Genomic DNA, 14,419 nt, shown 5'->3' on the forward strand with positions numbered 1-14,419 from the left:
GAGTTGGAAAGAGTACACAGTACATAGTTTTGTTCCATTAAAAGAAAGTTGTTGAGCGAATTCAAGACAGAATATTAATTATGAGGGTAGTGACAGCATAAACTATAATAAATCTCAGTATCCTCATATATAGAACTACTTTCGGTTCTTAGTATAAGAACTAGTTGACTAATTTAAGTAGCTTAAGAAAATTAGTTAAGTTAGTTATTTGTAATACATATGTGTTTTCTTTTCTAAAATATTTTTTTTCTAATTAAGTGTATTTGCTGAAACTATCATTATTACAGGAATTATTTTAAAAAAATAAATAAATATAAGAGATAAAATGGGTTGGGATCTTATAATTAGATCAAAATAAAAATCAAATAAATTCTTTTATTAAAAACTGTAGGTAGTAATAAAGAACAACGGCCCTCAGCTTTTAAGATCATCAGTGGCGTAAGAAACTTGTCTGTATGTCTATCCAGTAAAACTTTTCTCTGTCTATCTCAAGATTCCTTCCCCATAGAAGCTATAGCTTCCTCTTTGGAAATTAAAGCATATAATTTGCTGGTTTTATGTTCATCAAGCAGGCGCCCAATATATATACACACACGCACACACATATATATATATATATATATATATGATTAAAAGATAAGCCAGCTTGTGAAACCATTCTTTAATTTGCAGTTATATATAAATCAACTACAGATAATGGACCATGGACTGAATCAAAAAGATTTTTTAGGGGGAAAACACAGAAAACACATCTTCTTTTTTCGAACGATAAAACTCGTGTCTGCAACTGCAAAAAACTGAATAGTGGAAGCAGAAAACTGAACTGACGAAAAAGTGGCATATACGGACTTCAGCTAATTGCCTCGTACATGAAATCTACGACAGTTCGATCAAACATATAGGAGAGGCCATAGATCTTATGGCTTATAAGGCTTATGCTTTTGAGTGTAGATGTAATCCAAGTGAGCCGCAAGTGTCCTTCTCATCAAGCATTCTTCTTCTCCAACCCCTTCACAACTTTCCTCCTCAGTATTCACCTTCTCCACCACTTCCAAATTAACCTGCAGAACCATGAATTAATAACTTCATTAATGGAAATATCATCAGAAGAAGCAGAGATTTTAACGACACATATAGTTTGAAGAAGATAATACATTTATTGTATGTATTATATAATTAATGAAACCGGCAAGCTCACCTTATGTTGAGTCTTGATTGGGACAGCGAGGGAAGAAGAAGGAACAGGCCTGCCTGCACGTGATATGCTGAAGAGGAAGAAGAGGAAGAAGAAAGACATGCAGATACATGTTCTGACATTGGACCAAGACATCTTCATTCCTAGTTTTCTTCGACTGTGCTGATTAAGAAAGTTCTAATTAACACTAGAGTATATCAGATACACAGATAATGCTGCTCCGAAATCAACTTATATAGACAGCGTGTTGAAAATAAAAGAGGGGAAACGTGGAATTTTGCGCCTCTAAGTTTTCTTTTTTTAATTATATTTATTTTCCACTCAGGCTTCTTGTAAAAAAAAAAAAGGTTTTTTTTAAGGGAAAAAATGAAATTGAATCTATATATCTATATAAGTAATACTCTTCCGGTCCTAAATATAAGACCCTAATACTGTGTATAAGGATCTTATATTTAAGACCGGATGAGTATAAAATTTATATATAAATCATGAACAGCGTACCTCACCTCACTTTGGACTTCAATCTATAGTTTATACAAAATAGGCTACTGTATAATATATATATATATATATATATGGCACAGAAAAATGGCTTCTTAATAACTCTAATCTGTTAAGTTGGCAATGAATTGATGATACATTGGGTGGGATGGTAAGAAAGGTAGATGTTGTGTTGAATAAATGGAGGACAATAGAAGCAGCTTCTTCAAGCTATGATATCTGGCCACACATATAATGATCAATACACTCTTGAATGCGAAAAGTTACACACACATACACACACACACAGAACCATCTCGTTTTGGAAAATAGAAGTTATATTATACACTGCCAATTTGGTCAGACGTGAATGAATGAGGGTATATATGTACAATATCATTGGTGTGCTTAGCTATATTATTATAAACCGCTATAAATAACTTAGATATATTATATTTACTTTTACTCTTCTAGTTGACTCATTTTATAGTGTAAATTACACTACAAAATAAGTCTTATATTTAGAATTAGAAGGGTGCAAGAATATTTTAAAGAAAAATCATATCACATTTATTATGATTATTGATTTATTTAATTTTTTAAGCCACTCGAATTATTTAAATGACTTTTATAGCAAGGATCAGAGGAGTTCAATGATACAAGCTCATATATAAGATGGGAAAGAAGTGATTGAACAATAATGAATTGATTAGAGGAAATAGGTAGGGCATTAAAATATTGTTTGGTACGAAACATTAAAAAAGGGAGACTGAGACTGGGATTAGAATTAAGAAAATCTATTAAAGAATATTTAACATGAGAGATTACTTATTACATGGGATTAAAGAAACGCATGTATGTGGGATTGAGTACTGTGGGAGGAAGTGGTATTTCCCAATCCTATTTTTATTGGTTTTCCTAATCTCACGTAACAATCAATTATTTATGTTAAGGCTTTTTTAATTATTTTTTTAATCACAATTATAGTCTCTATCTTTTATTTTTAATGTTTCATACCAAACTGGGACTTAAGAGTGTGCGTGTATATGCAAGTAGGTGACATTTAATGATTTAAAAATGAAAAGAGATGTGCTTATTTCTGAGACCTGATCTGTGTGAGTGGCAGGAAAGTGATGACGAACATGCACCTCATAACGCTTAAAACTGTTGCTGTACCATTTTCCATACGGCATCAAATTAAATTATTGCACTATTGTAGGCCATGCACACAAAATGAAAGGTCCTCTTTTTTTTCCAATCGATTTTCTCAATTTGTTTAGGAAAAATTACAAATAAAGACCCCAGTATATAAAATTATAATTTGAGACCCTCAATTTGAAAAATAATAAATAAGGACCCAGTCTCACTTTTAAAAATATGAAATTGTGGTGAAATGTCTGAAATGCCCCTCAGTCAAATGACAAGTTGACTTTAGCGAATAACGACTTCAGTAGACCAAATCACAACTTGGTTGAGAGTATACTAAATGAAGAGTTGACTATGAAAAATGACAAGTTCACTTTAACGAATAACAATTTCAGTAGATTAAATTACAATTTGGCTGAGAAGCATTCTAGGCATTTCACCCACATTTCATATTTGCAAAAGTGGGACCCGGTTCTTATTTGCTATTTTTCAAATTCAGGGCATCAAATTGTAAGTTCACATATTAGGAGGTCTTTATTTGTAATTTTTCTATTTGTTTATGGCCTTTTTTCCATTTAAAAAGGTGTTTATTAATAAGTCATGAGAAAAAGTATTTCCAAATAAGAGTTGTTTTTTTCCTAATATATATACACTTAAGGATACAAATGTTGTATGTAGTAATTACTTGTTATGATTTTCATTAATTTCTTAAATGAATGTAAGTACTATTCATCCGATTCTTAATATAGGACCTAATTGTTAAATTGGTTTTAATCTTAAATATAAGATTTATTTTTTATATTTATCATTTTTTTTCAAATTACTCCTATTGATACTCTTTCAACTATAATCAAGTAGAAGAGAGAGAGAGAATATTAAGGAGGATGATTATAGTATTTTAGGAAAAATATATCATATTTCTTATAATTAACTAATTTATTTGACCACTTTAATCTAATCAAATTAACTAAATAGATCTTATATTAAGAACCAAAAGAGTACTATATTATAAGAAAACGATTTGTGTCGCACCCGAGGAATTTTTCGGCCAATTAGTGAATTGGATTCTCCTTGGATTTTATCTCAATACTCTCCATACCTAATTTGGAGCGTTGGTTCAATGTGAAGTAGACAGGACAGGATCCCCTACAAAATTGCCACATCACCGTGCACAAACAGCCTAGTCGGTCAAGCCCTTCTTACAATATTTTGTTTGAATCGATTAGACCCGGCCCAACCAGATGGGAAAAATGACCGGCCCAATCATATAACATTAAAATAAATAACATGTTATATCTGAACTTTAGCATGTAATTCAAAACATCCCAAAGTGTTCTATAAAAACTAAAAAAAAAAAAATCCCAAGTTTTCTTCTCACAGCAGGAGTTTGTATGGTGCCGTAATGGTAATAATCCTATACTCCTATTGCAATTTAGAGCCCCCCCCAAAAAACCTTTTTTTTTTTTGCTTTATTATAAAATGCACCTAACCTAAAGTACATTTTGGGAATCCAAATCCTTAATGTTATGTAACAAATCAAATCCCCCGTAAGAAGCATGAATTGACGTTGTAAAGACTTTGGTTATCTTATTTTATTTTTTCTGTGATGAATAGCACTCATCAATAGCAATTAACAAACGTTGGGAAAGTTAAAAAGAAGTGAACACAAAGGCCAACATGATGACCCAAGCATGCCCTTAAGATAACCGTTAAACAGCTCTCTTCAATGATTATTATTCATCTTCATATCTCATCTCCTCAATATCTAAATATATTAATTGTTTTACATGTATCTATCACACTCACTGAGGTAAATTATATATATATATATATATATATATATCCATCCAAACCTAGCCTAAATCGTTTTACAAGCTTGTACTCAATTTATGAAAACTCACTATTTATAAATTATAAATAATAAGACTCATTACAAACTCTATATAAAATACTACCTCCGGCTAAATATAAGATCTGGTTTGTAGTATAATTTGCACTAAAAACTAAATCTTATATTCAGGAAATGATATCTTTATTTTTCAGTTTGGTTAATCATTAACATTATCAAAGATTAGATGGGCAACCTAAAATTGGTTAGATTACTAAATTAAAGGACTCTAAATTCAATCATTTGTTGACGTTAGCTTGCTGTACATTGCACAGACCCAACGATGCTCCAGACATCTTTGTTTGTCTCAATAATAATTGCATGCCAATGAGATTGCAATAAATTAAGTGATAAAGGAGTTGGAATGTTCCCTTTTTCAATCTGCAGTTCTCAAATGATTCACTTTGCCCACTTTTGAAGGCTAACATCTCCCTCACACCTCATAAGTATATGATCTATTTTATCAACAATAATCCAGAGGAAAAGAATACTTCATTCTGGAAAAAAAAGAGAATAAAACTTTATGCAATAATCAGTCATGTATATGAAACATATTGGAGCCACTAATCAATCACGAAGTTGCTTTTTGTTTCCTCCATCAATCATAGTATCTGCTGTATATCAATGTCTTTTCCCCACCACACCCACCCTTTTGCTTTAATCTCTTTCTTACGCTCTTCTATCCTTTGATTCCTTTCATTCATTATACAGACATGTTCTATTAACACTTTAACAGTCTCATCCTCAAAATCTCACACAACCTTTTCTCTTTCGTACCCTCTTGCCCTTCTTCTGATGGATGCTTCCAGACCAGAATCTGCTAAACAGCTAAAAGAATATCTTCAACATCAACAAGAGCCATTTTCATTGCAAACCTATCTCTCAGAAAGAAGTTACATGCTCAAGAACTCCGCCTCTGATGCTGCTACTAAGAGTATTCATTGCCTTCGTTCACAGAAGAATCTGAAGGGATCAGTCAAATGTGATTTGTGCAATGTAGGAAGTAGATTGTTACTAGCTAAAGGCATCTTAAGATCAATGCTTTGCAAGTTCACTCTCTCGGGTGATTACCATGAGTTCTCAACCTGGGGCGGACAGCATAAGAATGATCAATATGTGCATAGGACAACCGCAGACACTCAGAAAAAGCCAAAATATAGGTTCTACTCGAAGAAAAGATCAGCAGCATCGGATAATTTTACTTGCCATGATGTTGAAGACAATTTTTTGTCTTGTGAACATCATGGCTCAGTTCTGATGAGCATGTTTGAGACATTTACGCTTCCTGAATTCAGAAGCGTAGAGGTAACAGATCATTTTCTTAAAACACCATTGACAGCTGTTAGAAATTTCACATTCACCTCCTAGAGAAAACATAGATAAAGACATTGTTATTAGCTTTCTCAGTAACGATAATGCATAAATACTTTTTACAAGTCATCATCACATGATTTACTCTCTTTTTAAGATCATATGTCATTCAAAATCTGACGAGTCCCATTGACTCTCCTATATTCAATTTGTCCCAGGAATCTGTCGGAGATCCCATGTTTTCAACCTATCTAAGGAAGCAATTTGTGAACTTGGATATTGGCAAAACGGGACATGTACGAAATAACAAACCGCAGATGGTCAGTACAACTATTTGCCAAAGAGAGAAAAGGATCCTGCAGACAAGAAAGCAGCTACAGTTGGGCTGTGCAGGAAAAGCAGAACAATTCCATGCACATGAAGGTAAAAGACTTTCAATAAAAGCAATTTCAGAGCTTGAAAATATAATAAATGAGAATTTTGGTCTGCTGGAGAAACAGTATGCAGAAGCCAAAAACATGACCCGCTTGTTGCATGCAGAACCCTTCCTTACATCAGAAGAGTGGAGAAATTCCAACGTACAAAATTGGGAGATACAAATGGAGATAGGAGATGCTATTATGGATGACATTGTCAAAGAAACTATTGTTTCATTCTTGGGTTAAGCATCAGTGTTCATGAAATGAATATTCCTCTTAATGCTTGGTTTTCACAACCTGGCCAGTACTTAAAGCTACACCATTTAATTGTTGAACATGAACACCCATGCAATTTGACATATCAGAGATTCAGAATTCCCCGGGGGGGGGATTCTGACTGGTACTGTCGGAGCAACCAATCCTCATTGCAATTTCTTTTCACCAAAATAAAAGAGAGCAAATAGTTTTGTGATCATCAACTACTCCTCTGGTTCTAAATGTAAGACCCTTATACACACTAATATCATCAACCGGAGGAGTATCAGTCCAACACAGAAATCGAATGAATGTAAAGCCAACTAGGATCAAGACTTGAGCAATGCAGTAAATCGGCGTATTGCAGGCACTACTACGTGTAAGAGATAACTTTTAGTACTCCTCTATCTGTTTAATGAGAAACATGACCAGGACTTTGACGCCCCCTTCTTTGTTCTCCATTGCAATATTTTCTTCTTCGAACTAGCATAAGCCTGAGAGAAAGCCATATACAGTCCCAAACTCATGTCTCACACAAAAGGTAAGAACAGAGTAGGTAAAGGGAGATTTTACTGAGTTCCTTTAGAAAAAAAGAAAAAGAAAAAGTGAGCCTCCCCTTCTCTTTGAACCAAAACGAGAATTAATATCCGCATATATTACACGGGATGTAAAATCTAATTGTTTTTATACATGGGCGAAACTGCTTTATTATGCCGAGTTTCAAAAGAAAAGGGCCCTTTTATTTGAAGTATGCGAAAGTAGCGTGGTGAAGTTAATAGTGCCAATCAAATGGCAGGATTGTTACAGATATAATAATACTTGTGAGCGCCACGTTCACGCCAGCTGGAGTAGCTCAGTTGGTTAGAGCGTGTGGCTGTTAACCACAAGGTCGAAGGTTCAAGCCCTTCCTCTAGCGCTTATGTTTTTAATTTTTCTTTCCAACCTGGCTTCCTGTTCTTCGGCGGAAGGAGTACCCGCCAAAGCGATGCCCTTTGGAATTGGATTACCATTGCCTGTTTTTTGGGTGCCCACCTTCTAGCTGCCGGTTCTGGGGCACGCCTTCATCTTCAGTCCCAGGCGCTGTCTTTGTCGCCATCCTTAAAACTGCCAGGGATCAAATAAACGTGGCATTTAAGTTTTTTTCCAGTTTCCCAAAAGAAGAAAAATCACGAAACACTGCCAGGTGGAAGATGTTGAGGCACCTAATGGATTCAGGCTCGGGGCAAGTGGGGCCATCTCTCTTTGTCACTAACTCATCTCCAAACTTCTCCATCTTTCTGGAATTTCCCTCCGTGCTCTGTTCTTTTCACTTTTTCTATGGAATCATCATTATTCGTTGTGATTCCCTGGCCTTTACTCAATTCTCATTTCCTTCAATATTTTTCATGGCAACTCTTTCTGCAGTTTCTCACTCTTCCTTATCCTCATTGACTCGAAGAATTGGGAACAAAAGGAGGACGAACAACGCATTGAACTACGTTATCTTCCGAGTGAATTCTTTGAACTCCAGAAAGAATTCACTCACGCCTCTAAAAGCATCACTCAAAGATGAGCAGGATGGCGATTCCTCTTCTCCTTCTACTACTACTACGGCTGCTGTAGTTCCTGAGAATGGAAGGGATAAACATGATTCCGGAGTTCACGAGCAGTTGAGAAAAGAAGGCGAAGTGGAAGACGAGCAAAGTTCTACTGAGGAAAAGGAGAAGCAGCAAGAAATGGATTGGAAGACTGACGAGGAGTTTAAGAAGTTTATGGGTAATCTTTCTATTGAAGCGGCGATAAAGCTGGAGAAGAAGAGGGCTGATAGGAAGCTGAAGGAACTTGACAGAGATGGCAGCAGTAACCCAATTTTGGGTCTTTTTAATAGGTTGGTGCGCGAGAGTGTGACTAGGGAAAGGGAGAGATTAGAAAAAGCAGAGGAAACCTTCAAGGCTCTTGATCTTAACAAGGTAGTGATTATTCACTGTGTTCTGAAACCGATAACCCTTCTTTAATAAGGAAATATACTTTTAATCTTTGAATATTTGTTTTGTTGGGAGCTTCAGAATTATGAGTTTGTTAGCATCTACCTATTTCTATTGAACATTATAGCTATAATCATATTTGCTCAAAGTTAACGATGAAGCATGTTTGACACGTATCTTATTTTACATGACAGTTAAAGAGCTGCTTTGGGTTTGATACATTTTTTGCAACTGATGTTCGGAGGTTTGGAGATGGGGGCATATTTATTGGGAATTTGAGGAGACCCATTGATGAGGTAATTCCCAAGTTGGAAAAAAAGCTATCTGAGGCAGCAGGTCGAGATGTGGTATTATGGTTCATTGAAGAGAAAGCAAATGACATTACAAAACAGGTACTCCACAATGAACTGAAAGTAAAATTTGCTGTCTATATTATAATGCATTATCTTATCTAGCAGTGGAATAACCTTTTGACCACAAGACTCGGAAGTGTTCAGTTGTCTAATGATTATTTTGTAGTCAAACATCGAGTCCACTTATATGCATGCTTTATGTCCTGATATTAAATCTTGACTTTATGCCATTTTCTAAAACTCTTAGGGACTTAAATCTTTTTTTCCAAATATTTTTTTCCCCAAAAGATTCTTCTTTTCCTTTTCGCAACGAATGCCATAACCTAAAATTCATTTGTATTCAGGCCTGTGTGGTGCAACCCAAATCAGAAATGGACCTTCAGTTTGAGACAACTAAGTTGAGCACTCCTTTTGGTTATCTTAGTGCAATAGCATTAGGTGTTACCACCTTTGGAACAATTGCTCTGATGAGCGGCTTCTTCCTTAAACCTGATGCGACATTTGATGACTACTTAGCTAACGTTGTGCCTCTATTTGGTGGATTCGTAACTATTCTGGGAGTATCTGAGGTAAGACATTCGTGAAGTTTTGCATCAACCTTAACAGAAAGAGTTGGATAAACTGCATAGATGTCTAGTCTAATAATGAGTATGTAGCTAAAGCAATGAATATTTTGTATATCCTTAACATTGCCTTGCAGAACGAGATATCTGAGGTTGAGAAAGTATTTGCAGGTTCTTCTTACTGTGTTACTTTAGTCGTAGATAGCTTTACCGAATACCAATCATTAAAAACCTGTCACTATTCGATTTTAGCTTGTATTCAACAGACCCCACGTATGCTGATAGTTAATGTATTTTGTAAAAATAAAAATCATGCATGCTGTAGTATGTCAGTTATTTGTTTCAGGGATAGCTATGCACACCTTTGGCGCTACTGTATCTTGTAGATTTGTTTATTTTCTTTGGCATGCTATTTATACTTTGGTTGTATCCTTCTCATCATGTAGATAGCTACCAGGGTAACAGCAGCTCGGTATGGTGTTAAACTTAGCCCTTCTTTCTTGGTGCCATCTAATTGGACGGGGTGCTTAGGAGTGATGAACAACTATGAGTCCCTCTTGCCAAGCAAGAAAGCTCTTTTTGATATTCCCGTGGCCCGTACAGCTAGTGCATATCTGACTTCATTAGTGCTCGCTGTTGCTGCTTTTGTTGCTGATGGAAGCTTCAATGGGGGCGATAATGCCATGTGAGTACTTATTAAAAGTATTACCGTTTGGTGATACTTTTTCTTCATCCAAAAAGGGAAAGTGAAACGTGCCTCTTCTTGTTGGGTCAAGGATCATGTTTTTGAATTGATAATTATGAAATTGTGTTGGAACTCAACTTCTATGCATTAACAGAGACTTGTATGTTGATGAATTTAAATGGTGAAAGATTACAAATTCATGAAAAATGATGAATCCAACGAGGCAAAACCAAGATTTCTCTGATCTTTGCTATATAAATCATGCATTACGTCACTTCAAGGGCCAACATGCTCAACCGAGACTGATTCCCATGATTTTAACTCTCTACTTGTTACTTGTGCAGGTATATAAGGCCTCAATTTTTCTATAACAACCCTCTTCTTTCTTTCGTCCAATTTGTCATTGGGCCTTACACGGATGATCTTGGAAATGTGCTGCCCTATGCTGTGGAAGGTGTTGGAGTTCCTGTTGACCCACTTGCTTTTGCAGGGCTGCTAGGTAAGTTTCTTCTGGCTTGTCTATTATTGTTCTAACATTCTATATGCTCGGCGTAGAAATTAGTTGGGCAATGCCCTCCTAGATGTAATAACGTGAGATGTATAATACTATGCTTCTCCAGGGATGGTGGTTACTTCTTTGAACTTGCTGCCTTGTGGAAGACTGGAAGGAGGTCGCATAGCACAAGCCATGTTTGGTAGAAGCACTGCCGCGGTGTTATCCTTCGCCACTTCGTTATTGCTCGGTATCGGTGGCCTGAGTGGTAGTGTCCTGTGTTTGGCATGGGGGTTATTTGCAACCTTCCTAAGAGGTGGGAAGAAATACCAGCAAAGGATGAGATTTCTCCTTTGGGGGAAAGCAGGTTTGCCTGGGGTATTGTCCTTGGCCTTATTTGTCTACTCACACTTTTCCCCAACGGTGGAGGCACTTTCTCCAGCTCATTCCTCAGTGGTCCCTTTTTCAGGGGCGATATGTAAATGGCTTACTGTAATTCTGTAATTAAATGTATGTAATTATTGCTGGAAAAAAAAGTATGTAATTATTATGTATTTATGTCATTCACTAGAGTGGTAGTTTTACTCCTTAGCTCTCACCTTTTTTCAACCAGCAATAGATTACAAGGTGGTTCCCAAGCAGTGAAATGTGTCTTGAGAACTCTGAAGAGAGTAATACTCAAACGTGAATTTGCATGAGAACGACATGAACTTAATTAGATTGGTGGATGCAACTCTCTGGACTCGAAACCAACTGGATATGGGATGTTGATGCAATCCTTAATGAATTTTTCGCTAATTAATTGGAATGATTGAAGAAGTCATATGATTGTGTTATTTGGTTATAACTATTCAACACATTATTTAAAAAATTTAAAGTTATTTGTAAATCTGGGAATGACATAAATAAAGTAATATTTGTAATTTTAAAGGAGAGTGTAAATTAAAAGAAAAAACTCTCTCAATACTATAAAATGGATTTTATATTTAAGATAAGAGGAGTAATAACATTTTGATTTAGACTAAAATAAAATCCCTTATCTAATTTCAGAAGCATAGAATTGCCCAAAAAAACATATTACGGAGCATGAAATGAAATTTTATGAATCCTCCCAAACACTACTAATTCATCATAATTAAGGGCGGTAAATTCATTAAATTTATCTCAATTTGATTTTTTTTAATTTTATCCATATTAAATGAGATATGGGGGAAAAATTAGGAATTGATATATTTAAGCATTAATTACAAGAATAAAATTAATAAATAAATATTAATTACTGTCAATAACTTATAGTTTGCACCAAATTATTTTTCTAAAAAGTCACTTTCATTGGACATAAAAGGGAGTAAATTGGTTACTCTTATGCATACAAAAGAAAACATAATAAAAAGTTTATTCTATTCTTTAATTTGTGATCTCGTATTAAAAAAAAATTTAAACAATAAATTATTTTATCTTGAAATTTTTTATTTAGTGTAAATTAAAATTCCTAACAAGAAAAATACATATCTTGGTATATTAGTAGCGTGTAATAACTAATAAATGACAGTTTTCGCTGGCCAAAAAAAAAAAAACATATAGATGACATTTTTCGTTATCCTATGGCATCCGCAGTCACGCACCGACTTGCTGCAGGAGGTAGGGAGACAAAATCGTTCATTGTACTTCATACTTCATAGACAAGTTTCATTTCAATTCGATTGTAATCCTTTGGAAGCTCGAGCCATGAAGCTAAGAATCAGATCTCTCGAATCCAAAGAAACCCTAAAAATCGAGGTTCCGGATTCATGTTCTTTGCAGCAACTCAAAGGAAACTGTATCTCGAGCCATCTCAGCCCCCTCCTCTTCTCTGCATCTCTCGCTCAATCGGAAGGACGAAATCAATGCTTCCTCCCCAGAAGAATCGTTGCACTCCATTGGCATAGCCAGCGGTGACCTCGTTTTCTACTCTCTCAATTCCAATGCCTTCATCTCTGAAATCCCACTAGTGCACAAGCCTGGACCATCGGAGGCCAAACACACCGATCATATCATGCAAAAAACCCCAAATCAACATTCATCAGAAGGGCAGATGGAGGCTGGAGAGACTGATGTGATGGCCGATGATATTGCTGACTCAGAACAACAGCCCGCGGTTTCGGAGAGCATGGAAATTGTTGACGGGTCTGTTGAGGTGATGGGGAAGCGCGATTCTGAACCTTCTTTCGTGAAAAGGGTGCTTAGGGAGACGTTGAGTAGTGATCGTAATGATGTAAAGCTGTTGGTCGTCTCTATTCATGCCATTATTCTGGAATCTGGCTTTGTCTTGTTAGATAGGGTTTCAGGCATGGCGGTTGGCTACTCGAATATTCTGGATCATGGGCCGTCGACGACTTCGACGTTATCTGTAAGATATTCTTTGCCTGAAATCCTAACTAATGGTTCTGATTCGACCGAAACTGTGGTATTGAAATTTCAGAATTTGGGGCATTTTGTTAATGTGTACGGCTCCTTGTCGGTTGGGGGCTCTGGTTTGTGCAGAGTAGTCATCGATAAGCGTAAATTTGCTCCCGCTTTAGGGTTGATGCTGGCAAAATCTGATTCGAATGATAACAAAATTTCGAGTGTCTATACCCATGAGAAAGAGGTTTTTGAGTTATGGAAGATGGTCAAAGATGGGCTTGCATTGCCGCTCTTAATTGATCTCTGTGAAAAATCTGGATTGGGTTCTCCGCCATGCTTTATGCGCCTCCCAACAGAACTTAAACTCAAGGTTTTGGAGTATCTTCATGGTGTTGATATCGCCAGAATAGCGTGCACATATTCAGAAATGAGATATTTGTCCTCAAATGATGACTTATGGAAGCAGAAGTATGAGGAATTGGTCGGACAGAAGAAACTAGAACTAGGAAATAAATCATACAAGGCTTGGTTTGCTAGGGAGTGGGTAGCAATGCAGCATTCAAAGCGTCATCTTGATAGAGCAATCGTCATTCCAAATCATAACCCAACATACTATCGAATCCGGCGAGACCCGAGTCCATTTGGAATCCCTTCAATGGTGGGTGGAGACTATGACCGGATTCCAGGATTTGGTGTACCTTCTCCTTTGGGGCAACCTGGTTTACCACACCCTGCGTTTCAACCACGCCGGAGGTTCCATCCAATGTGTGATCTTCACGATTGAAATGACTAGCCTGGTGGCTTGAAAAGCGTCTCTTCATCATGGATCACTATTGGTAATGGCTACTACATGTTAAAAGGCCTTGCTAGAACGGGCATAACATGAATTTCTGGTTGTAAGTATAGATCTTAGTAGACTTTTGGCTTGCACGTGTATACTCCCGGGCAGTACTATTTTCATGGGAAATAAACCTGTTTGGACAACTGAAAAAAGTGTTTGGATGAAAGAGAGAAAAAAATTTTACGATGTACAAAATAAAGTAAATAAATACTTATACAAAGTTATTATGAGAACATTCAAATACTTTTTTAAGTATTGCGATCTTGTTCGAAAAAGCCTTGCTTTGCCCTCGGATTTTGGGGTATAGCATATTGTAGTAACGGAGTGATTATTCATACTTCCGTGTAGTAGCACGGCTACATATTAGGGGTAGGGATTTTCGTAGTTTGGTTGACGTCAATTTTTCAGAAGTTAGATGAGATTTACTGTTTGCGTTTCCCA

The 14,419-nt window shown here is 36.2% G+C and overlaps 4 protein-coding genes and 1 non-coding gene across 5 annotated transcripts; 4 read left to right on the forward strand and 1 right to left on the reverse strand.

Moving 5' to 3' along the window:
* Positions 1–646: 646 nt before the first annotated feature.
* On the reverse strand, positions 647–1,391 carry LOC114725401 (phytosulfokines). The gene is made up of 2 exons (XM_028911918.1): positions 1,199–1,391; positions 647–1,061 (listed from the first exon to the last, which is right to left on the reverse strand). The coding sequence occupies exons 1-2, from the start codon at positions 1,334–1,336 to the stop codon at positions 918–920; spliced, it is 282 nt and encodes a 93-aa protein (XP_028767751.1). The 5' UTR covers positions 1,337–1,391; the 3' UTR covers positions 647–917.
* Positions 1,392–5,923: 4,532 nt separating this feature from the next.
* On the forward strand, positions 5,924–6,761 carry LOC114725400 (uncharacterized). Its single transcript, XM_028911917.1, has 3 exons — positions 5,924–6,014; positions 6,239–6,443; positions 6,561–6,761. Exons 1-3 carry the CDS (start codon positions 5,967–5,969, stop codon positions 6,683–6,685), a joined length of 378 nt encoding a protein of 125 aa, XP_028767750.1. The 5' UTR covers positions 5,924–5,966; the 3' UTR covers positions 6,686–6,761.
* Positions 6,762–7,536: 775 nt separating this feature from the next.
* Positions 7,537–7,610, forward strand: TRNAN-GUU (transfer RNA asparagine (anticodon GUU)). The gene has a single exon. It is a non-coding gene; the product is annotated as a tRNA-Asn (tRNA).
* A 419-nt stretch (positions 7,611–8,029) lies between these two features.
* Positions 8,030–11,393, forward strand: LOC114725397 (probable zinc metallopeptidase EGY3, chloroplastic). Its single transcript, XM_028911912.1, is given in 7 exon segments — positions 8,030–8,643; positions 8,853–9,050; positions 9,356–9,580; positions 10,021–10,259; positions 10,604–10,758; positions 10,880–11,071; positions 11,074–11,393. Coding segments are annotated over 7 exon segments (1,734 nt in total). The 5' UTR covers positions 8,030–8,079; the 3' UTR covers positions 11,235–11,393.
* Positions 11,394–12,356: 963 nt separating this feature from the next.
* Positions 12,357–14,122, forward strand: LOC114725402 (F-box protein SKIP22-like). Its single transcript, XM_028911919.1, has 2 exons — positions 12,357–12,409; positions 12,556–14,122. The coding sequence occupies exons 1-2, from the start codon at positions 12,357–12,359 to the stop codon at positions 13,919–13,921; spliced, it is 1,419 nt and encodes a 472-aa protein (XP_028767752.1). The 3' UTR covers positions 13,922–14,122.
* The last annotated feature ends 297 nt before the right edge of the window (positions 14,123–14,419 follow it).

The sequence above is a fragment of the Neltuma alba genome, unplaced genomic scaffold (assembly GCF_004799145.2).
Source record: "Neltuma alba isolate B1F8T4 unplaced genomic scaffold, ASM479914v2 tig00012251_pilon, whole genome shotgun sequence".
Taxonomy (NCBI): domain Eukaryota; kingdom Viridiplantae; phylum Streptophyta; class Magnoliopsida; order Fabales; family Fabaceae; genus Neltuma; species Neltuma alba.